The sequence below is a fragment of the Chanodichthys erythropterus genome, chromosome 12, assembly GCF_024489055.1.
Source record: "Chanodichthys erythropterus isolate Z2021 chromosome 12, ASM2448905v1, whole genome shotgun sequence".
Classification (NCBI taxonomy): Eukaryota; Metazoa; Chordata; class Actinopteri; order Cypriniformes; family Xenocyprididae; genus Chanodichthys; species Chanodichthys erythropterus.
The window spans coordinates 54,524,361-54,550,354 of record NC_090232.1 but is presented as its reverse complement, the minus strand read 5'-3'; the positions used below and the strand labels follow the sequence as shown (position 1 = coordinate 54,550,354).

Sequence of the window (25,994 nt, the reverse complement as noted above, 5' to 3'; positions counted from 1 at the left end):
TATTTTTTGTCAGATTTGTTATTTCTGTTTGGTTTTTAAATGTCTATTTCCTTTTCATTATTTTTATTTCAGTTTAAATGTAGTTTTTTTTTAATTAATTTTGTTGATTTCATGTCAATTTGTTTTTTTTATTAGTTTTTTATTTGTTTGTTTTTAGCCCTCTAGTGCTCTTTGGCCATTTTTTACCAAACAATTTTACGGTTTTTTTTTTTTTTTTTTTTCGTTTTTTTACGTCATCGGAATGGTACGAAACTTGGTAAAGGTTTTGGCACTTGCTATGTGAACACAAAAAAATCATGGACATGATTCGAAAAGGTTAAATGGTTAATGCTGCTCGCGTCAAAAATGACCCCAGTGGAAAAGACTGTGGCCAAACAAAATCTGACTGAAAACTCATTTTTTTTGCGATATCAAGCTCAACTTTGGAACACAACTTGTTTAGATTTATGTTTTTGTTTTTTGTTTTTTCAGTTTTAGAGTAGTTAGAGTAAAACGTTTTTAAAAATATATATTTTATATAAAAATTGAAAATAGTATTTTTGTGCATTTTTCATAACAATAAACCTAAAATTCTGTAACTTATTAGTTAACTTTTTCAAAAAGTAACGTAGAGCACTAGAGGGTTAAAATATGTACTTTTAGTTTTTGTAATTTTATTATTTTAGTTTTTGTGTAGTTATTTTAAGTTTAAAAAAAAAACACTTTTTTTTAATATATTTTTCAGTTAACATTTAATCTGTTTCAATCAATCTGTTTTTTAACAGCTTTAGTTTTATCTTTAGCTAACAATAACAACTTGAAGCACGTGAACGACCGCAGCACAGTTAACTTTCACTCAGTCAGGCTCAAGTTCCAACGAGAATTTCCTGAGAGAAAATCAGGGCTGATGTTTATTGTCAGTTCAACTTGTGTTTGCGTTTGGCTGGCGGTGTGAATAGGCCTTTACATGCCAGAGAAAGTCCAACACAAACACACAGTTTCCTCCAGAGGTTCTGCAGTGTGGCACAAACAGTCTGGTCCCTTTAGACGGACACACACACACACACACACACACTTGTTGAACCTGTATAAAGGGAGAAATGAAAGCGTCAGTGTGCAATGCTCAGCAAACTCGTTGTGCAAGTGGAACCTAAAAAATTACGCCAGTAATTTCTCATCAAAATTTCATCACCATTTAGCTGCAAATCTGCTGCAATGAGGAACATCTTACACCGCATGACACTGCAAAAAGAAAAAGGGAATCAATGAATGAGCGGGTGAATGAGTGTCAGCGCTCCACACTGCAAGAACAAACTGTGAGGGAGATTCCAGCGCCGCCCTGCAGGAGGAGACAGAAAACACACCCTGATCCCCACAGCACTACACCCAGCGGAGGAGTGGAGAGAGGGAGTGACTGAGGGAGGAAGAACGCAAACACAGGGATGTGAAGACAGGAGTGAGAGATGAGAAGAGAAGACAAGCCTCGTTTATACTGAAGGTGTCCGAAAAACTACTGCAAACATTCCCGAACGCACATGGATTTCATATAGAAGCGTTTTACAGGTAAAAGACGTCAGCTGGCGTCTAAACTGTTTGAGTTCAGACACACGGAAACATGCCGCCTCTGAAGTGTTGATCGTGAACTAATACTGTGAGACTCGACGAGGTGAAGGTGAAGTTCATCACTTCTTCACTGCTGATTCCTCTGTACCGATGTCTGTTTTTTCGGATTATGAATGCCTCTTCACATCCGAACTAAACCACAGTATAAACAAGGCTTGAAGAGAAGAGAAGAGAAGAGAAGAGAAGAGAAGAGAAGAGAAGAGAAGAGAAGAGAAGAGAAGAGAAGAGAATGATAAAGGGTAAAAAATAAAAAAAACTTTGAAAAGTGTGTGTATGTACGTGTGTATAATGTGTGTGTGTGTGTGTGTGTGTGTGAGTGTGTGTGTGTGTTACTCACTGTAAGGGACACACTCATACTGGATCTCCAGGTATTTGTAAGTGCCAGGACAGGGATCAGGAAACACATCTGCCCCGGCGACGACCACACACTGGGTCCTGTTATTACACCTGAAACACACACACACACACGATCATCACACGTTTTACAAAAAGGAGCACATTTTTATTTCCAGGAGTCGCCAAAGACGTCAATAAGCAGAAGAAAGAGTGATGGTGACGGGTGTGAGTGTCTGAGAGACGCAGCTGTGATCAAGTGATTGATCTCACATTATCTCGATTAAATGAAGAAGATCTGCTCATCTAACCCCCATGTCTCTCTCTCTCTCTGTGTGGAAATGGATAGAGTGAAGCCGCATTGATTTGTTCTTCTAGGAAACAGCAGCAGCTCAAACATTGGGGAGACACACTGACGCCAAAACACTCACATAATCTCATCCACACACACGTGTGTTCAGACTGCATGAGCAAATCACACACTTAAAGTGTTTTATATAATCATTATGACTAACACATTAGAGACATTGTTTACTTTCTGTCTGTCTGTCTGTCTATAATAATAATCTTTATTTTATATAGGAACAGTTACATATCTATGGAAGAGGATTAAGGCTAAGCAATAATAAACAAATAAAACCATCTTGAGATTAAGGTTGTTAAATTTAGAGAAAAAAGTCGAGTAAAATGTTGAGAATAAAGTCATTAAATTACAATAATAAAGTCGTTAAATGAACGAATTTGTTCTCATAATTTAACGACTTTTTTTTCTCATAATTTAACGAGTTTATTCTCAACATTTTATCTCGACATTTTTCTCGAAATTTAACATTTTTTTCATAATTTAACGAATTTGTTCTCGTAATTTAATGACTATTTTCTCGTAATTTAACGAGATTATTCTCAACATTTAATCTCGACGTTTTTCTCGAAATTTACCGACATTTTTCGCATAATTTAACGAATTTGTTCTCGTAATTTAACGACTATTTTCTTGAGTTTATTCTCAACATTTTATCTCAACGTTTTTCTCAAAATTAACACATTTTTTCTTGTAATTTAACGAATTTATTCTCAACATTTTATTTCGACTTTTTTCTCGTAATTTAACAACTTTAATCTCGAGATGGTTTATTTTTTTATTATTGCTTGGCCCTAATCCTCTTCCGTACATATCATAGTGCTTTACAAGCATAAAAATAAATTCAAATAAATTAAGCATGATACATAGATTTGGAGGGTTACTTTAAAAATGTATTACGTTACAGTTACAAATTACTTCATAAAAAAAAAGTATTCAGTAACGTAATCCAAGAGAGAAAACCTACAAAACCAACCTACAGTCGTTATGCGCATTACAAAAGAGAGTAATCAGAATCATAAATAATAATATAGGAAATCGGGAACATACAAATTCACTATTCTTGAAATCAGATACACTATTTTATTGATCTAGTTAAATGTAAGATGGCACAAGTTATGTTTAAAGCAAGAAATAATTTACTTCCGGAAAATTTACTAAAAAATGTTTACAGAGAGGCAGAGTGGGTATAATTTGAGAGATGAGTTAAACTTTAAAAAGCTCAACATAAGAACTACTTTAAAAAGTATGTGCATCACTATATGTGGAGTGAAGTTGTGGAATAATTTGGAGCAGGTGTTAAAATATTGTGCAAACCTTAAAAAGTTGTATAAAAACGAGTTATTACAAGGATATGTGAATGAACAAAAGTGAATGTGAGGGTGGGTTAAAAGATTGATCATGTTAAGACTAAAGGGTGATGGGTCGTTTGGTATAAAAGGTAAAATTTGGTTTGAGTTAAAAAAAAGGCTTATTTGTTATTGTGCTATGAAGATATAGTATCTATAGAAAAATATTTAATATATATTGGAATTGTTGTATAAGGGGTGGGTAAATAACAAGCTTTTGCTTCATCCCGCACCTTTTCGGACACAAGTAATTAATTGATGATTATTCGTAGATATTGTTTTTTTTTTTATGTATGTGGTAACACAATTATTGTATTTTCATATTTTCTTAATTTTTTTATTGGTTGTTCGAAATAAAAATAAAAAAAGAAAGAAAGAAAAGAAAGAAAGTACCACAATATGAAAGTAATGTAATCTGATTACTTTTGCAGTGTTAATTTTGTTGACAAATATTTTTCGTCATAATTTTTGTCAACAACATTTTTTCACGGACGAAAACAAGATGATGACTAAATAAATATGCGTTTTGAATGACTAAAACTATAACTAAAATCTACTCTAATTTTCGTCAACGAATAAAAATGAGAGGAAAATGAAAGAGAGGGACGATTTGGGAAGATATCCAGTCAGGACTGCTGTCCTGTGTGGAAGATGCGCACATTTGAAGTGTAACGTGCTGATCTAACTGCAGGAAACGCAGCGCTGGTGCGCCCTCTACAGGCTCATCAGCAACACTTCAGCCTGGTTCGTAATTAATGAATAGCACACATTTATGCCAAGCGATTGCTTATAAGCTAATGTTGATGAATTATGACAATGTTTAAATGGTAATATGTTTTAGACGGTTGTAAGAATGTATATTTTATCTCCCTCATGAGCAGCCTGCTACAGACTGCATACATTTCAGAATAAGACGTGCATTTCGGGATGGTTTATAATTATAATTTTTTCCCTGGTCATTATTGTTATTTTGTTTTTGTATTTAATTTAATCTCTATTTAATTCATAGTAAACCACTGTATCTTCTGTCACAGGAAGGAAAGACTAAGAACATTATTTGACACATTATTCAATATATTTTACAAGTATAAGGGTTATTATAATTAACTAAACCTAAAACCAAAGAAATCTTCATTACTTGGAATAAACATTAACTGAAATAAAAAATAAATATAAATGTAAACTTATTTTATTTCATAGTTTCTAAGCTTTAGCTTAACCTGAGGTATTTAAAAAACAAACAGAAGACATTTAAAAGCAAATACTAAAAGACTTAAACACAAAAAAAAATTACTAAAACTTTTAACTAAAATTGCAATGAAAGCAGAAAAACTAAAAATCAAATCTAATAAAAATGAAAACTATAATAGTATCTCAATAAGTTTGTCAATCCCTGAAAAGTACTGAATTTTGCTCTTTCGCATGTGTTTTTTTGGACTTGAACGGTCAAAAACCGTCCGCTTTGGCGAGCAAAGTACAGTTGGGTGAACATAAACAGTTCGGGGAATATCAGATGTGCCTATATCAGTGTATAGGATCTGTGTACTGTTAGAGAAATGCTTAATGCATTACAATTGAACTGAATTAGATTTTAGTCAATTAAATCTACTGTAGATTTAGTCAACTAAAATCTTATGATATTTAGTCGACTAAAACTAGATTAAAACTAAAACAATTTCCGATGACTAAAATATGACTAAAACTAAATGGCATTTTAGTCAAAAGACTATGACTTAAACTAAATCAAAATTTGGTGTAAAAATTAACTTTTGGATTACTTCAAGGTCAATAAATGTATAAAAAGAAAGAAAGAAAGAAAGAAAGAAAGAAAGAAAGAAAGAAAGAAAGAAAGAAAGAAAGAAAGAAAGAAAGAAATGGGGGGGGGGGGGCAACTTTATTGTAAATAAATTGCATTTTTAAATTTAATTTTAATTATTTCTTCAAGTTTTTAAATGTTACACATTCCATAGTTTTGAATGGGTCTCTAAAATAGAAATATTTTAAAAATCTGTTAAATTATCTATTGTAATATTATTATCGTTGTTGTTGTTTAGAGCTTAAAAACTGTAAAAGTCAAATCAGATCATAACCAAACAGAACAAGCTCGGATCAGACATTTCTGTTCATGTTTGTTCTGCTTTAATTTTAATGTTTAGCATGTTGGTTACTTTTAAAACCTATTAAAACTAAGCAATCATGTCTCATTTCCACAACTGGGGAATACACAGCCCTGAATATATATATATGTAAAGGGCTATTCAGACATCTAGTGGCTACAGTATGGTATTACAGATTATTGTTTTAGTTTTTTGATAGAAAAGAAAGTGTTTTTGTAGCTGGAAGGCAGAGTTTGCACTGTACAACCGTGTCGTTTGCATTTTCTTCTTTGAAAACAAAATAGCAGCGAAATTTTCATGAATTGAAATACTGTATAAAAAATGTGTTATTATGGCAAAATAATGATTTATTTAGTTTTTAAATGAAACGATTGTAATCCCCTTTTTTCAAAATGTAACTGTAATCCGATTAATGTATTTTTTGATGTAACTGTAAGGAATTACAGTTACTGGATTTTTGTATTCTGATTACTGTTACTCTGCATATAACAAATAAATCACATAAAAGCTATCCTGAAAAAATGTAAACATTTAAAAACACTAAATGATTAATCCTGTCTGATCCCAATGGGAAGAGAATTCACAAGAAGAAAAATCCCGGTCACCCACAGGGAGTAAATGAGTAGGAGGAACAACTAAAAGACCAGAATCGGAGATCACGCCTTGGAGTGAAGACATTAAAAGCTGTGGCGCAGTGCAAGGCCTTGTAGGTCAGCATGAGAATTTTAAAATCAATCCGAAACCTGACAGGGAGTCAGTGCAATGACTCTGAAAGTCATAATGTGCTCACTTTCACGTCCTGGTATTTGTCAGGATTCTAGCAGCTGAACTTTGAACAGACTCCGATTTATTTAAGGTAGATTTAGAAACCCCAGCATTACAGTAATCATGTTCTTCAGCAACAGAGAAGGATAACATGAATGAATTAATTTTTAACTGTATTCTGGACAATGTTAAGTTTGTGTCAAATATCACCCCCAAATCTTTGCAATTTTTTTTTTTTTTTTTTTTAACTCTAGAGCTGAGACTTCCACTTTTAGGGTTCGGGGACCAGATTTGATGGGGTGAACTGATAAGCACGACCTCTGTCTTCTCACTGTTGAGAACGTTTTGAGACATCCACATTTTTTTCTCAGAAAGGCAGTTTTCAAGAAAGCCAATAGCTGCATTATCACCAGGTTTTGTATGAATATAAATCTGGGTGTCATCTGCATAGAAATGGAAGTTGAGACCATGGGATCTCAGAGGTGTAAAGAGTACCTGAAAACCATACTTAAGTACTGATACTTTACATCGAAAATGACTCCACTACAAGTAACAAATAACCGATTCCAATATGACTCGAGTAAAAGTCTTAAAGTGTCTGATTTTAACAGTACTCCAGTATTTTACTCATGCTCAGAGATGCTCTAGTCCTCGACACCTGAGAGACATGCCGGTGAAAATAAGAAACTATTGATTTGTAAGATGAGAAATCAAGTTTATTTTCTAAAATAAAATAAAAAACTGAACACCTCAATGTTGCAATAAATCAAGGTCGACACAACAACCTTTTAAACATCTACAAACTCTCAAGTCTCAGTTGAGCTCAAGTGCACAGAAAGGACATGAGTACATCAATATCCTTCAAAACGGTCTGGTCAATATAGCGGATAAATAAAACAATGTTAAGTAAAATGAAATAGTCAAAGACTGGATGTGCTGGTTTGAGCCTCATCACCTGCTGCAGTCATTTCCTCATCTAATAAATCAAACACCTGCGATCAGAAAATACCTGCTAATGCCCTCACATTCACGGAAAGTAAAGGCAAAGGGAGAGTAAAGGCAAAACACACAAGATATAGTACCTTCAATGATGGCGATATCGCTTCTTTATATCAGAAACAAACTGCTGCAGAAAAAGTTAGGTGCCATGAAAAATGTAATTTGTAATTGCATTACTCATCACAAATGGAGTGGAGTAAAAAGTACATTTAGTTGCTCAAAAATGTAGTCAAGTAGAGAGTAAAAGTTGCCAATATCTTTGATACTCAACTACAAAGTAGCCGAAAAGATACTTAAGTACAGTAACTAATTACATTTACTCAAGTACTTTACACTTCTGAGGGATCTTAAAAGCTGACCAAAAGGAAAGAAGTACTTGCTGAAAAAGAAGGGGACTCAAAATCGAACCCTGTGGGACACCAAATTGAACTGAACCAACTTTGGACCGAAATCCACTCCAGGAAATAAACTGCCTCTGGTCTGAAAGATAAGACTTGAACCAGTTTAATACAGTGTCAGTAATGGAGTAATGGCAAAAAGGATTTCCAAGTTAGTGAGTAACAGAGAGTGATGCACAGTGTCAAAAGATGCACTTTGAAGGATCAATATTAATAGACCAGAATCCACAGAATCAACAGGTCATTAGTAACCTTAACTAAACATTTCTATCTATCTATCTATCTATCTATCTATCTATCTATCTATCTATCTATCTATCTATCTATCTATCTATCTATCTATCTATCTATCTATCTGTCCAATATATACACTCACATATACATGCATTCACACACTCATACCTGTGTGACATAATCTTGAACGCGTCTGGCTGGTAGCACTGCACGTTCTCCATCTGGAAGGGGTCTGCGTCACAGATCTTGTCATCTGTGCGGCCGTAGTTGGCCGTCTCGATCATGATGACATCACTTCCTGGGCAGCGCAGCTCGATGGGGTATCCCTCACACGCCAACTCTCTCCTCATCAGACCGAAGGGCATCGCTGCTCGGCTCAGACCTGACGGTCACAAACACGTTACACCATCACATCCCGACGGTTTCTTGACAGGCGTTTAAGGATACAGAACTTACCTTGTTCGGAGGGAGCAATGTTGCTCAGCAACACAGGACACATCCACAGTAACCACAGTGACAGCGCCATGGTAACGACAGAGGAACGGACAAGGTGAAAGCGGCGGGACAGTCTCCCTGTAAAGTCAGATGAACCTGGAGAGAGAGACAGGCGGGCATCTGGTTAATTGGTGTCTGAGAGACAGAGAGACCGACCCGATTCAGTCTGATGTCATTACAGAGAAACACACACAGAAGATGAACATGAATGAGACAAGAGTAAAACTGGAGCCAAACACACAAACGCTTGTCTTTTCTGATCATCAGAATCTCTTATTTCACATTCTTATATTCACTTACATCCACACACTGATCAACAAGCACAGAGGATAATGAGCTGCCGGGAGGAAGGTCAGGGCTCATACTATTATGATCGCTCCTGTGTTCATCTATTGATCATCAGACTCCAATACTTTCTGTACAAATGATCACAACATCAAAAGAAACAGCAGCTGAGCGGCTCAATACAGCTTTGTTCCTGTGAACGTTCACGTCACACCGCAGGCTGATCACGCCAGGGGCCTGAACGCAAGCCTGCAGCCTCAGGAACAGGAAAACACCTCCACACTATCATAGTAGGGCTCGTACAGACACAGAAGTGGCCAAAAGTGATGTCCGGAGGAGAGTTTTCGTTTTAATGAGTTTGATTAAACCATTAAAATATAAGGAAAATATTAATATTAATTCTATTAATTAAAAATTATTTGGCATAGAAAGTCAAACTACAGCTAAGGGTTTTATTTTACTATGCAAAAAAAGAAGAAGAAAGAAAAACAGAAAAGAAAAAAACATTTCAAACCACCAAATAAGCTTTCTTAATTTGTTAATTGTCTGATTCTTAAATCCAAAGAATTGATCTTTTGAACTGGTTTTCAGTTGAAAAGAAAAGATATGTTTCCATCCACCTATTTTTATGTGCATTTTGGGATATTGCATAAAAAAATGGAAATGTAAAATGCCAAGATACACATAAAAAACGTAAAAAAACCCCACTTTTTTATAAATAAATAAAAATCCTTTTTGTCCGATAAACATAAACTACGATGGAAACACGTTTACTGAATAAATTCCTTGATGCACAACAAATAAACTCATGTGACTTTGCCTCAGCAGAGGCTGTGATTGGATAACTGGACTAACCAGCGGACCAATCGCATCGCAGCATCTCACGAGATCACATGAGAGTGATTATTGTGTTTCGGCTGATGCTCTGAGACCAACTCATTTATGATGGAGGGAAAAAGAGCCGATTGCAGAAACTTACATTTTTATTATTGATATTTTGCAGCAGTTTCCCAGGAAGTGATGATTTTGTTCTCTTGAACACACATGCTTTATTCGCAAACGTTTTATGTTATATTCCAATTTTGCGCACAAATTAAATTCACAAATTTGGATGAAACCTGCCCAAAAAATCATAATAATCTTTGTGCTTTACTTTATTGTTACATTTTATGTAAAACAAACTGTAGCGAGTGTTTCTTTCAACACACAAACTAAATTTTCATCACAGATGCACGCGATTACAGTTGAAAAGAGGCAAGCTTTGTTTTCCGAATGCCGAAGATATTCTGTTCATTTCATAAACGTTTGTAAACCCAGCCAGTATAATCACAATAAAAGCATCCAAACTGCAATTTTTAATAAATAAAAAGGGTCCAAATGTGCAAACAATATATATTATGCACTAAATCCAGCAAAAACTTTGGCACAATCTTATATATCTATATATATATACAATCTTATAATCTTAAAAATATTTTTAAACAATCAAGACAGGGATGTAAATTTTTATCTAATTTACATCCCAATAAATATAACATTTCTCAAGAGCAATTTTTGAAGGGGACACAAATAATACAGCCAAAATGTTCCTTATAAGTATATATGTACACAGAGGAAAGCCTTACTACTATTTATTATTAGTGTAGCATGTGCTTATGCTCATTCTTAATGTTTCTCTTTGGTTCACTGAAAAAACTTACTAATTGATCAAAATATTCTTCTTCAAAACCATTTATTTAGTGCAATATTTTTGAAGTTGTTTACAACCAAGTCACCAAAATATGATGAATACACACTGAGCAAAACCCAACACACAACACTAGATCTGTTAGCCTAATTACAGTTCACACTTATGCTTATCACAGTGTTAGTTGTAGTTGGTGTGGGTGACTTACTATCCAACAAGATATGGTAAACAAGCTACCAAACAAGCTAGGTAACATTATAATCGCTAACATAGCGGACTCACAGAAAAAAATAAATCAGTTATCATCATTTTTTTTTTTTTGTCATGACTAATTACTCAGCATCAGCTGTATTAAAGAGAAAATAATCATTTCATCCAATGTTATTATTTTCTCTTTACAGTGAATAAAATAGCATTGACAGCCTACTTACTGGAGTTACACAACTGCTGTCTGAAGAACTTTGATCTGCACTTGTGTGTGTAGGAGACGTGGACCAAACCACTGTGAGGCAAGGGAAGGGGGACTCTAAATGTTTCTAAACTTAAAATGCCCATTTGCGTTTGTATTGCTTCACTACTTACACAATTATTTTAAGTATACATCACAATATTATTTACAATACTTAGCATGGTTTTTAATTATATTTTTAGGGGGGGACAGCACTCAGATGGGGGAGGTCCTTGGGTGTAAACAGGATGTGTATCAGTATATTGGATCCATGTGTTCGGTCTTAAAGTGACAGCAGCCTAATAAACCTGCTGTTCTGATTCATTAACGTGAATCAAACAAAAGAGAAAATAACTTACTGCTCTTGACTGGATAACGTTTTTTAGCTTCAATAAGAATAAGTTTATATTTTCTTCATACAGTGAAGACTATGCAATATCTTATTTTTACATCTGATTGTTAATATTTTGCTAATTCTAACTATGTTAATTAAACCCATTGTACCTGAAAAACGTATAATTCATACTTATATTGTATTTATTCTATTATTTGTAATTTGCTTCTTTTTTCTTATCTCTAATAACAGAAATTAGATAAAATTACACAAAATGTTGTGATATAGATCATTATTGTGAAATATAATTTCTCATGTTGTGAAATAAGTATTTGATCATATCAAATATTTTTTGATTGATATTTGCATAAGGTCGAGAACTTCCCTACTTCCCTAATACCTTTTGACGCTCTCAAAGCTTTCTGAAGACCCTTTCAAGGAAAAATTCCTTTTAAACGCATCAAGGCAGACTGAAGAAATTGGATTTTACTGCCACAAAACAGCAGTACTGTGAACTGTTACGACCCTGTGGTTTGTGTTTTGCTATATTTCTGTTGTTTTGTGAGTGTCTGTGTGTTTCTGTCAAGAAACATCATCTTATTGGTTCATTGATGCTATGTCCTGATTGGTGCACAGTACTCATCACTTCCTCCAAAGAGAGATCTTATGTTTTGTGTTTTTGATTGTATAGTACACAGTTTGTGTTAGGAGAGTCTGAATGCGTTTGTTTGAATTGAATATTGCTTATCTGAGGCACTTTGTTGGTGTATTTGACACTGATTTCAATTTTGTTTGCCTGGTTGTAAATATATTGTAAATACTGAGTGTTTTGGAAAGTAGGCAGTCTGACATCACTTTTGTTTATTGTGAACGGCTTGATCTGTTTTGGGGTTAGGGTTTAGGAAAGAGGTTTAAAAACTAGGAAGTTTTGTTTATTATTTTGGTCCAGTCAGATCCTGGATCAAGAGTCCCAAATTAAGCCAATAAATGTATCACTGTTCATTTTTCAGAGTGTTTCCTTGTAAGAGAATGACAGGCCTGAAATCTGATTCAGTGTTTCAGTACAGTGTGACTGTGATTATTACCAGCATATGCTCTGGAAAAATACATTTTTAGATCAGTAATCCCAGATCCCATCAGACAGATTCGCAAACACATCGATTGGTCGGCCGTCTCCATACGTACAGTCGCCATGGCAACGCTGCAATAAGGGCTGCGGCGGCTTGCATCTCTCGCGCCGTTTCACTCATTTGTGTTTCTCTCTCTGGATGGATTTTTTCCTGCTATGATCTATGTCTCATTTCTTTTTCACAGTAACCAGTGCTGTGAAACCCCTGCGGGCTCCGTCTCTATTGATGGTGCTACAAAAATACTCCCTGATCCCCAGGAGACGGGATCAGACGATTTATCACCAGCATTTCCCCAGACACAGCCGCTCGCACCAGGACAAGAGCTCAAATCCAGCCTCGGGGTTCATCTCGGCCTTTTACTTTATACTACACTTGGTCGTTGTGAATTCCTCCATCTCTGTATAACTGCGATAGTTTCATGTCTCTCTTCTCGCTCCACACTCTCTTTCTTCTCACATAATAAAATCATTTAGACTCAAATCAATATTACATGTCCATTTATTTATTCAGTAAGTGGCCGTATAATAAGAGGCTCCGCTCCACATCAGGCTCCTGATCGATGACCATCTGAATCTGCTCATTTAGTCAATGAAATTACTGGCAAAAATATTCACTGACAAAGTTTTTGGATTTTCAAACAAAAACGAGACCAGAAATACACACCATTATGACAACTAGATAACTATATTATGATATATATATATATATATATATATATATATATATATATATATATATATATATATATATATATATAATATACCCACACTTATTAAATACAACTACAAGAATTTTGGATATAAAATATGCACACACAAAAAAATCATGCAAATAACCCAACCACAGTATGTTAAGTGCATCTTACATAGTAATTTAACATATTAATTTTAGATTAGTATCCACTTAAGTGTAAAAAATTTATAAACCTTTTATAATTAATCAGTGTATACATAAGAAATTGTGGTTAAAATTTGATCTGTTAACATTCCAAAGGTTTTGTAATTTTAACATATTATCGTCAAATAAAATGTTATTCTTGTCAACAAATATTCTATGCCACTTTAGTGAGAGTAAAATGGATTAATTTTTTTACTCATTTTTAGTTGAAATTCTCATTACCACAATGCATCCAGGTATGTCTGAATGTATGTTGTGTCCTAATTTAAACAACTTTTTTTTTTTAAATATTCCTAAAAATATAGATAGATAGATAGATAGATAGATAGATAGATAGATAGATAGATAGATAGATAGATAGATAGATAGATAGATAGATAGATAGATGATTTTCAAATGACAAAAAAATTATATTAATGTATAATAATAATGAAAGACAGTGGAAAATATGTCAGGTTTCAATCAAATAAAAAATATTTGGTTTTAAATGACAGCAGGTGCAGCGGTTATGAGAAAAATAAATCAAATATATATACATGTAAATATACATTATTTTAGAGTTTCAAGTAACTGTGCATGACTGTTAATAATCAATTTTTAAAAATGTATTAGTTTTCCGAATGTTATTGACATTTTCAGACTGAGATTTTTAAGGACTTGTTTTGGGAAATATGTTCAAAAAGGTGTTACATTGTCAGCAAAGCTTTTAAAATTGATGACCACAAACACTTCAGACCTCGCTCTTAATGTTTTAAAGGAAAATAGTTGATGCAAACATTTTAAAATGTTCAGGTTTGAAATCTTTGAAACTAAGATTTCGTGAGATTCACTCGTATAAATACAATAAATATAACAGATGGAATAAAACACACACACACTATATAGATATAAATATTATAACTCAAACTTTAACAGGAATTTTTTAAAATTTTAATAATTTGAAACAAATTTAATTTATTTATTTTTTATTCCATTTTTATAAATGATGATGTCTCTGAAAGTAGGTTTTGACAGATTTAGCTCACTTCTGTCTTCAAATTTGTCCCTAAAATATGGTTAATAGGTACAAACACACACATTCTCAGACTGTCATTGAAGTTCACATTGCCTGATTTTAAGCAAATGAAGAGGACACACATTTAGATCCCCACAGCTTTATGGACACTGGAAACATGATACTGACTAAATGAAGTTGGCTACATATAAACCATACACACACACACACGCAAAAGCCCCACACGATTGATCGGTCCAGACACAAGTGTCACACTTCAGGCACCATCAACACCCTCAAACACAGAGTTTGTCTCTGTCAGCGAATGAAGTGAAGTGCCCGTAACATGGACCGACAGATGAAGATCAAGACAATCACGAGGCGGCGTGTCTGAGGCGTCTCTTATTTCTGCGCCACTGGCTGAAAACACTGCACTGTATAAAACTATATCTAAACTTCTACAGTTGTTTTATAATAGCAGTTGACCTGAAAAATAATGGTGTATGATTTACTTTTTCCACTCAGAAATTTCTAATAAATTTCACAAATAATTGTGATAAATAACACATTGAATACATTTTGAAGTACAAAGACTGAAATTGTATTTTCTTAAACATTGTCCAATAAACAATGTTTTATTTCAAACTTATTACAAATAATTTTGAAAATGGTGCATCTGGTTACTTAGTAAAGCAGCAGCACACGTGAACACATGATTACTTATATCTGGAGCTCAAACTTTAATATTTAATATTTTAATACAACATTAGCACTAGTGCTTGACAGTAATCTAGCAGTAAGTCCATGTTCAGGCCACTTTTCTCCACTAATATCTCTGAATGATGTCAAATAAAACACTGTTTCCATCCCATTTGTTCAAGAGAACAAAATCCTGGGAAACTGGTGCAAAGTATCAGTAAAAAAAACAAAAAAAAAAAAAACAGGAAAGCCTGTGACTATATAATAAACAACTTGCGCTTCAGAGGGTGCAGATGAAACGAAATGACAAACACTGTCATGTTAACTAGTGCAGTTACCCAATCACATGATCTGTTGAGGCCAGGAATTTATTCGGTAGTTCCATCATAGTTTATGCATGTTTTCTTATCTAATAAATAAATAATTTGTTTACATTTTTATGCACATTGTAAGATTTAATGTGCATATTGGCCTTTCCATCCAGTGTTTTTTAAGATTTTTTAATACCTCAGAATTTGCATAAAAATTCATGGATGGAAACATATCTACACTTATGACACCATGTAAAACTGTAAATATTTTAAAAACATTTAATACTTTAAATACTCTTAACGTCAGACGACATCTGTCTGTCCATCAGTGCTCATGAGACACTGTTTCTCTCTCTCCCTCATGATCACACACACACACACACACACACAGGATCCCTAATGGCTCAGTGACTTGCGCAAATAACACCTTCTACTTCAGTACCGAAAAAACACGAGAGACTGACACACCCTCACTCACACTCACACACACACACACACAGATACTAAAGAAAAAACACATTATCAATTATTAAAAGCAATTAATTATTATTGAAATTAGTTGAAATGATTTAAATGGGTCGGTACCCACAGGCCACTATAATGTGGTATAAATTACACAATGTAATGTCCGCAAATTAGATGTGCATTAAATGTATCATGCATTAACCAGACTATCATATTCTGGAGAACTAGAATCGGTCACTAATTAAAATGGTATACATGCATTTTTGCTGTCAGAAATGAAGTTAAATTAATTATTGCAAGTCGTAAATAAAAATAACAATTATATCTTCTGTGTTCAGGGTTTATCCCCAAGCAGAATATATTTTATTAAGGTTTAATTAAATTAAGGCTTAATCAATATCAGTAAAATTGAAAATTATTGTGTATGAACACAACAAATGCATCTTTAATAACATTCATAAGATGTTATTCTGACTATTAAAAATGAGTTTGCCTTCAGGTGTAATTAAATGTCAAACTCTAATTAAAGTCCGGCTGTGTTGCACTTTCATGGATAAAACACGCGGTTTATGAGAGCATGTTGTGAGATAACCGTGGACGACATCCAAGGAAATGCTGCCGTCCTCGTCTGTCAGTGTGTCTGAACGGCACGAATTCGCTGCCTTGATCAAAACCTGCATTTGTCAAGCGCTCGCTGCTGGAGCGCCGAGAATCAAACACAACAGAGCGCTTCATCTGGAGAGTTTCCCGAGCCATCAGAGAGCACACGGAGCGCCGGCACGCGTGCGCGCACGGGTAATAATCAGGCTAGAGTAATTGCTATAATTCACCCTCATGCAGAGAAAACCCCTCTGTTCTGCATTCACAATCTGTATTAGACACATAAACAAACACACCACTCTCATCAGTGCTGTACACAACACTCAAAAACACACACACACTCGACTGGGGAAACAGAATATACTGCTGCAGTCAATCTACAAGTCAACGTGAAACAACGTTCGCAACTAATTTTACTTCCGAAACGTGATGTGAAACAACACATTCAACAAGAAGTGGTTTTATTTGATTCAGGAACTGATGAAAAATAAGAGGGACTGATGAAGTTCACTAAAAAGCACGCTCTATCAAAAATACATTGCAGTCTATTCACATTCTTTTTGCTAATGAAGCTGAAAACCAGCCTTAAATATTGTTGTGGTAATTATGATATACTGATATATTCAGTGTGACAGCTAGAATGTAAACGTATAATAAATATTGTTTAAATGTCAACATGAAACAGCGTTCGAAACAAATTTTACCTCTGAAACGTATTTCCAAGTGACACAGGATATTCAATGAGAATTGATATTATTTGATTCAGGAATCGATTGGTTGGTTAAAAACAAGAGAGATTGATGACGTCAAGTTAAAACACTTAGATGAAACATCACAAAAAACAACATTTTCTCACATGCACACTGTATTGAAAAGGCATTGCAGTCTATTCATGTTGTTTTTTTGTTAATGAAGCTGAAAAGCAGCATTAAAGATTGTTGTTTTAAAATTATATTTATATATTTGTTCATGAAAGGTTTATTCAAACATATTAAACAATTTTAAAATAGTCTTTTTACATTTACCCAGTTTAAATGCACGTTGCCAATCATGCAAAGCTGCCCTGAAGCCACTGGGTGGCGATGCCACTGGGGCTTGGACCCGTCATCGCTGCTTGCAGCTATATATATATATATATATTTTTTTTTTTTCAAGGTTTTTGGGGTTTTGGGGCCCTTAACGTGCTCAAAAACTCTAGACAATTTGCACACGGGTCAGAATTCATAGCCATTAAAGACTGGCCAAAACTGGGATACGGGCGTGGCAGGCTAGAATGGAATCTGAAATAATGGATACATTACTAACACATAAATGTATGCAATTCAGTACACATATAGACCTCATCAGGCTGGTATATAATGTTAAAAGTTATTAAATATTATTTAGGTGTGTTTTTTGTCTGCCCTCATGAATTTGTATTGTATCATATGCGTATTACATTCTACCAGTCACAAGTTTGGACACACTTGACTGAATTTGTTTCTCATAATTGTAAATTCCTTTGATCTGAATGTTTTTGCGTAAACTCTTGAACAGCAGATCTAAAATTACTACTTAATTACTACTGATTTAAGTGGACAATTTGGACCATATAAGAAGTAAAAGTATGAAGTGCTCAACAATCATAAGAAAAAAAGAGTGTGTCCAAACACGACAACTGTGTTAATAAGAGACATGCTCTGCACTGGAAGCTTCTGTCACCAAGCCAAATTCCTTTGCAATAAAGCTCATTCTAATTCTTATTCTGAAGAGATAACGTGCAATTAGCTAACAATTATAGCAAAATAAACACGTAGAGAAGGATCAGGTCTTGCGACGAGTCTACGGTGAAGGAATTCATTTCTAATAATGACTAGCTGACTCCTTCATCACACAGTTACTTACCAAGTTAATAAATACACAGAAAATTCTGCCAAAGAAACAGTTACAACTTAGACATAGAAAAGTATTACAACATAGAAGAAATTTGGCCTAGCAACAAGACTAACAACAACATCACCAATTTGTAATTCTAACAAAAACCCATTTTCATCAAAAACTAATGGTGAAAAACATAATGATTTTCCCATCTCAACTCTTCACTGTGTTTTTAATTCGGTTGCATAATCCAGGAATAAATTACTGTCTAGACTGACTGAATTACATTACAGACATTAGGCAGACAATCTTAGAGACCCCAAGAAGACAGGCTGACTTATAAGAGTCTGAGAGATCAAACACACATTTAAGCCAATAGATTTTCTGTACCTCGGGCTATGGAAGCTTGTTTCTGCCACCAAATAAAAAATAAAGAAGGTAATTGCGACTTCTTATCTCACAATTCTTACTTTTTTCTCACAATTGTAAAATATAAACTCACAATTGTGAGTTATAATGTCAGAATTGTGAGATATAAAGTCCAATTTTGAGGAAAAAAAAACTTTTTTCTCAGAATTTCAAGTTTATATTTCACAATTCTGATTTTCAGAATTGCGAGTTGTTAACTCACAATTGCGTATAAGTCAGAATTGCGAGATATAAACAAAATTCTTGAGGAAAAATAGTCACAATTACCTTTTTTAATTTTTTATTCAGTTGCAGAAACAAGCTTCCATATCAGGCAGCACCAAATTAAACTGCAAAAGTAATTAATGTTCTCAAACAGGTTTCCCTAAAGTGTTAAAAATCGCCAAAGAACAGCACCATTTACACTTCAAGGAAATCAGCTTACAAATGACTTCTAATTGTGCATATTACACTGGGACAAAAGAATGCTTTTTTAATAAGAAGAACATCAAAACCACTGAGAAAGCAAAACAAGAAGGGTAAATAAATAATACCCATTTATTTAGTGCTATAAACATGACCACAAATGTTGGAGGATAAATGAATGACCACCAGCTCAGGGGTCAATAGACTGTATTTATCTATTTATGACTATACATCTGAGTTACACAGTGTTTCTTCATCACATGCAGAATCTACATACTGATTTTCACAATTTGTTTTACCAGTAAACAAACAACGGAAATGATATATGAGATCATTTTCTGCTTTTCTTCCACTTGCTTTGACTAGTAACCAGTGTTTTTGCATGTGTTTGTGTTCGAGTCTCTGCTCGCTCAACCATCCGTGAATCTTCACAAGATCATTATGTGCTCCTTTATAAACACTCTCTCATCTTTATATATCTGCCTAGTAAACACAGTAACACACAGATGTTTACTTACACAACCAGAATAAATGAGGACTAAAACCAACCTTAAACATCTCATTTTTATCATTAGCATAATATTTTCACCAACCAATGACGCCCACTGATGTCCCAGTTTTGACAGATTCAGCTCACTTCTGTAGACAAATTTATCCTCAAAATGTAGGTAAGTAACCCCGAACACACACTTATCTTTCTAAAGGGGTCATAGACTTTATATAAACCTACAGACTAGCACAAACCCTAAAACAAAATGTCATATTTCTAAATCATTACCTTATTTATGAACCATATTCCCAATTGAAGACAAACAAAGGGGGAGATTTTTTCAGATTTAGCTCACTTACAGCAATCATATTTTGCCCTTGAATACACACACACCCACACACATCTTTCCTGAAATGCAATAGTTCAGGTTGAGATGCAGCGTGTGGGAGAGATGGAGGAGATGTTGGGTGGGGAGAGATGGAGGTCTGTCAGAATGCACCAGCAGTCACTGGCGCCAGCACATTTACACACCACTCACGCGCCGCAGCGTTCAGCGCGCCTTTGGCCTGTAACTCAATTTACATCCAATGAAAAATTACCACAATGTGTGCGTGTGTACGTATGATATATAGGTCTGTGCATGCACAATGTGTGCTTGTGTGTGTGCGTACAGTGATATGTGTGTTTGTATGTGTGGATATATGGGGTTACTAAGCTATACTTTAGGGATAAGGTTTATCCTCAGATGTAAACCAAATATTAGAGTAATTTTGTAAATTTGCAAGTAAAATAAGCATTTTATGAGGCATTGAGTTTTTAGTTGTATGTATGAGTCATACATAAAATTATACACAAACACACACACACCCAAATATATATCTATAGCCTATTCATGAATTATGATATGTTCTCATTAACATACTTGCATAAATGTGAATGAATGATGAGTAGATGTGGAATATGGACAGTGATGTGTGTATAGAAATGTGTGTGTTTGGGATTTAACTCAACAGTCTTTCGTTCATTCATTCATTCTTACCTTCTGGTGCTCCCGTATCCACCCTACATCCTCTCCTCTCCCTCTCCTCTCTCCTCTCCTCCCCTATTCACTCGTTTCTCCTCCCGTGTCGCCAGAATGCATCAAGATTAAAATTTAATCAGCTGCCATCTTCCAGACGATAATGGACCAAAAACATGGTATTTAAAATCCACCTTACAGAATGTCTTCAGTCTTAAACACGCTGGAGGAATAATAAAAACGGGGAATGATATAATCCAATGTGAATACAGTCTCCTGACCCTGTCGATAAGACAAATTACCATACAATATCAAAAGCATCCATGAGTGAAGATGAGAAACGCTTTGGTTTATTAGTCATTATGAGCACAACAGAAATCCGTCGATTCGACGTCGAACCGCTTCGACTATTCGCGCGTATTTTGTCGCCTTTACGCGATGAACTGTTGATCGTCAAGGGTATTGCAATGAGACGATGAGCTGAGGGTGATCCTCTTCTGGTTGATTGGTGGTTTTCATCGAAAATTAAACACTTGAACAACAATAATATTAACGATGAGGAATCGAGCTGAGGTAAAAATATATTGTAGACTATGTCGTAAAATCCCACGACCACACAGAGGGTGATCCTTGTCTGGTAGACAGGCGATTTTCATCGAAAACAAAAAATAATCATTGTAATAAAAAGGGGAAATGATTTAAGGCAGAAACAAATGCGTCGTTTGCCGCGGACGCAAATTCCCGCCTGGCGCCGCTCCCCGTCCAACGCGAATCGAACAGCGATTTAAAAAACGGTTTAAATCCGACACCGATAATCAACAACATCCGCGACATTTTGCGCAGAAACCCATCGTGGACATCCGTGACTAAAACCACGGCCTGCGCGGAGCGAATCTAAATCACAAATACACGACGACTAAAAACACTGTTTGGCATATATGGATAAAAAGGCTGGGTTCACATATACATTCACCGTGTGTAGGACAGAAAAAAATCTCTTCAGCAAAACAGGATACTCGGTGGAATATAAAAGAGAAGAGCCCGTGATCGCGGCCAGATGTTATGGTCGTAGTAAAGGATGCAGAAGATCCCAGCAGATATCAACAGATCAATGGAAGATGCGGCTGTCATGGATTCTTCTGCTGCATACAATAGAGATACACGGCGACACCGCTGGCTCTGGAACGGGAGGAGGAAAAAGCGCAGGCCTCGGTGTTTCGATAAAATAATTAACCGGATGGACTCTATTTTGGAAGCGTGTCGGTTCCTGACGGGAGAGAAATGCTATTCCCGTTTGTGCTGGATGCGGCAGGCGTGACCAGGCGGATCTTAACGCAAAAGCTTTGACAGAGAGAACACGAACGCCCTGCTTCATTCCCTCGCGCTCGCTCGCTCGCTCTCTCCCTGTGCGCGCGCTTCTCTGTATATCATATATACATATAGTCATGGACATGAATGAATTCTGACATGAATGAGTTCTGTCATTTTTGACTGTCATAAACATCTCAAATTATGTGTTGTTTGACACTATTCAGTGGGGAATTGCTTCTTTGTCTAATTCACTTTTTATGTGATCATTATATTGAACTAATATTTTCATACATTTAGCATAGTTTGGTGCAAAATAAAATAATTCTGCTTATATTCTGATATTTACCTCTAGAGTTGTCTTGACACATCATGTTTCATCTTAAGGGATTAGTTCACTTCTGAATGAACATGTCCTGATAATTTACTCAGCCCCATGTCATCCAAGATGTTCATGTCTGTCTTTCTTCGGTTGAAAAAAAATGAAGGTTTTTGAGGAAAACGTTCCAGGATTTTTCTCCATATAGTGGAGTTCACTGGGGTTCAACGGGTTGAAGGTCTGAATGTCAGTTTCAGTGCAGCTTCAAAGAGCTCTACCTGATCCCAGACAAGGAATAAGAGTCTTATCTAGAGAAAACTAAAAAAAAAAAAAATATATATATATATATATATATATATATATATATATATATATATATATATATATATACTTTTTAACCACAAATGCTCATCTTGCACTGCTCTGTGATGCTCCACGCATTACGTAATCACGCTGGAAAGGACACGCATGATGTAGGTACTGATCCAGTGTCTACAAAACAAACATGCAAAGACTAAGTCAAACAGTTTTTACAAAAAAGGTAAAACAACGATATCGGATGATTTTGAAGTTTAGGGGAAAATTAGATGTTTTTCACCCTACCGCAGTACCTCCGCCTGAACTTTCCAACATGATTACGTAATGCGTGGCACATCATAGAGCAGTGCAAGATAAGCATTTGTGGTTAAAAAGTATATACATTTTTATTATTTTTTTAAGAAAATGACTGATGGTTTCTCTAGATAAGACTCTTATTCCTCGTCTGGGATCATGTAGAGCTCTTTGAAGCTGCACTGAAACTGACATTTGGACCTTCAACCCGTTGAACCCCAGTGAAGTCCACTATATGGAGAAAAATCCTAGAATGTTTTCATCAAAAACCTTCATTTCTTTTCGACTGAAGAAAGAAAGACATAGATATCTTAGATGACATGAGGGTGAGGAAATTATAAGGAAATTTTAATTCTGAAGTGATCTAATCCTTTAAGCTCATTGGCACTGTTGTCTCCTTGGTTAACAAGTAGTTAAATAGGGGTAAAATGGTTTGGTGTGGTGGAAATGATGCTACAACTGTGAGAAAGATTAAATCACACAACTATTGTAATGAACAGTTTCCCTTTTGTCTAGATCATCATATTTTTGTGACAAGGGTAAAAACAAACAAATCTATACAAGGAACATGAAAAGTGGCAAAATAAATAAATTGGAATGGGAAAAAGTATGTCTAAGTCTATCAGTCAAGGACGACTCATTTCACTGCCTCAATAATCCCAGTGTCTTCGTTTATCATTTGCGTGGGGAGGGTTGCATTGCTTTCATGCAAATCTCTCTAAAATTCCTTCAGTACCTCAGTGGTCGACTGGATGATTGTATTTTTGCATGCTGACAAACATTTGCATACAGCCTTATCCACTTAAATAGAACATGTGTATCAATATAGATCAACCACAGAGCCGGCAGGCAAATAAAAAAACAAAAACTCACCTCAGGATATGTGATGTAAAGTTATCCACAAGGGAAATGACATCTACTACTATACAGGAACCTCCAGGTTTTACACAAGACACACAGGAAACAATTAACTAAATAAAATATTATAATTTTAATTAAAATTGTAATTAAAAATAAACTAAAGATATAAAATATATAATAAAATCCGACTGAACGTCTCCGTTTTGCTCCGTGGTAAATGAAAATGAGCATGAACTCATTATGTAATTCAGTGTGACAATATAACGTCTAACATGATGTCTTTTCTTGTGTAAATGGTTATTCAGTTTATAAATAACATCTGTCTGAATAAAACTGAATGGATGTAATTTGTCTGTATAGACCTAGAAGTAAAGATACAAGATGCACTGTCGGATTCATAAAGTCTCTTGCTGCCATGCTGTAGATCTGCTTAACAAAAAATAAGTTATTATGATAAAGTTATGTTAAAACACACCCATTTTGATTATACACTGTTAAATCCAACAGTTGTTATAACTAACACTTTTTAGTTAACTTTATTTAATGTCTTAACCTAATTGTAAAAATCTAGAAATCTGTACATGCCTTGTATATTTAGAAAATCCAAGTTAAAGGGATAGTTCACCTAAAAATTAAACTTATCCCATAATTTACTCACCCTCAAGCCATTCTAGGTGTATATGACCATCTTCTTTCAGACAACACAATCGAGATTGTAAAAAGATTCCGGCTCTTCCAAGCTTTATAATGGTAGTGAATGGGGGCCGAGATTCTGAAGCCCAAAAAAGTGGCTCCAGGGGTTGATAAAGGCCTTCTGATGTTATGTGTTTTTGTAAGAACAATATCCATATTTAAAACTGTATTAACTATAATAACTACACTGTAAAAAATGACCGTGATTTTAACAGTAAAAGACTGTAAAAATGCTGCGGTGAAAAACTGTTGATTGGTTTACAGAAAGTTTCTGTACTATATACGGTGAATAACTGTAATAGATCTAATGGTACATTTAATGTAAAAACATTTAAGGTAAAATACCGTTAAATTCACAGTTTTTGGAAGTGAAAAATAACAATTCATTGTAAAAATTACAGTGAAAAACCTTGAATTGACATTCCCACAATTCCCTGCGTGACACTTCACATTTGATATATTTTCGTTGAAATAACTCTGTTTCTTCTTAGTTTTTCTCTTTTTTTTCTAATCAGTTATGTACATTAGGGTTTTATGTTACATCTAATGTTGTTAAATTAATGTTTATTGCATTTTTAAAATGTCATGCATGTTACCATGATGGTGTTTAGTGTGTGTGTGAATGACACTGTGTGCACCTTCTATATATTAGTGTTGTCCTTCTCAGCTTGTGGGAAATCTGCTTGTGATGAACTTTGATTCATCATGTGACTCTCATCACCACTGTGTTTGGTGACTGTCAGTGTATTATAAAGATACAAAACAGATATTAGTACTTCATTAGGTTGGTAAATTAACATTATATCAGTTAATGAAATACGTTATTTTACCGTAAATTTAACAGATTTAAAATGTAAAATTCACATGTAACTCCGTAAGTATGTTTACGGTTTGATGTCATTTTTGCAGTATTGTTCTGGTAACCACAGCTGCCGGTATTTTTCCGTAGAAACAACAGGATTTTTTTTACAGTGTAGCTTTCGGCTGTAATGGTGGCTGTTTCAGAGGAACCAGTGTAGGATCCAAGTGCAGTTAACATTTATTCAAACAAACATAATAAACTAAATCCAGGCAAAACTGATAAATCCAGACACAGGCAAAGAAGGCAAAACAAAACTGACAACAAGTGCGCACACGTAACATCCATAGAAGGACAGCACCAGACCAGGAATATGAGAAACACTGGTGTATACCTGTATATACACAAGGGGTAATTGGCAAACAAGACTCACCTGGGAAAAATCAAAGAACTAATCTAGGAAACTACAAAAAACTACAAAGGACTACAAAACATGGTATAAAACAGGAAATAACAAAAGTCCACACAAGATCAGGGCAACACAAGACAGGAATGACACCGGCAGATGGCCGTACGCATCGATTTGCGGTGGAAGAGTAAGCCTTGACCCAACGCATGGTGTAATGACGAATGCGGAAGCTCAGAGGATAGAGTAAAACAAAACACCAGTCACGAATTAGAAGTCTAAAATGCTAATTTT

The 25,994-nt window shown here is 34.9% G+C and overlaps 1 protein-coding gene across 2 annotated transcripts in view; it reads right to left on the bottom strand.

Annotated features, from left to right (window-relative positions):
- Positions 1 to 22,089, bottom strand: part of LOC137031902 (adhesion G protein-coupled receptor L1-like) — a 45,045-nt gene extending 22,956 nt beyond the window's left edge. The window contains exons 1-4 of one of the 2 annotated variants that reach the window (XM_067403265.1): positions 20,724 to 22,089; positions 8,615 to 8,749; positions 8,327 to 8,540; positions 1,940 to 2,049 (exon numbers count right to left, since the gene is read on the bottom strand). In XM_067403265.1, the coding sequence (XP_067259366.1) occupies positions 1,940 to 2,049; positions 8,327 to 8,540; positions 8,615 to 8,684 (394 nt within the window). In that variant the 5' untranslated portion in view covers positions 8,685 to 8,749; positions 20,724 to 22,089. Of the gene's footprint in view, positions 1 to 1,939; positions 2,050 to 8,326; positions 8,541 to 8,614; positions 8,750 to 11,056; positions 11,077 to 20,723 lie in introns of those variants that run through there. The other variant, XM_067403266.1, reaches the window with a different exon arrangement.
- Positions 22,090 to 25,994: the final 3,905 nt, after the last annotated feature.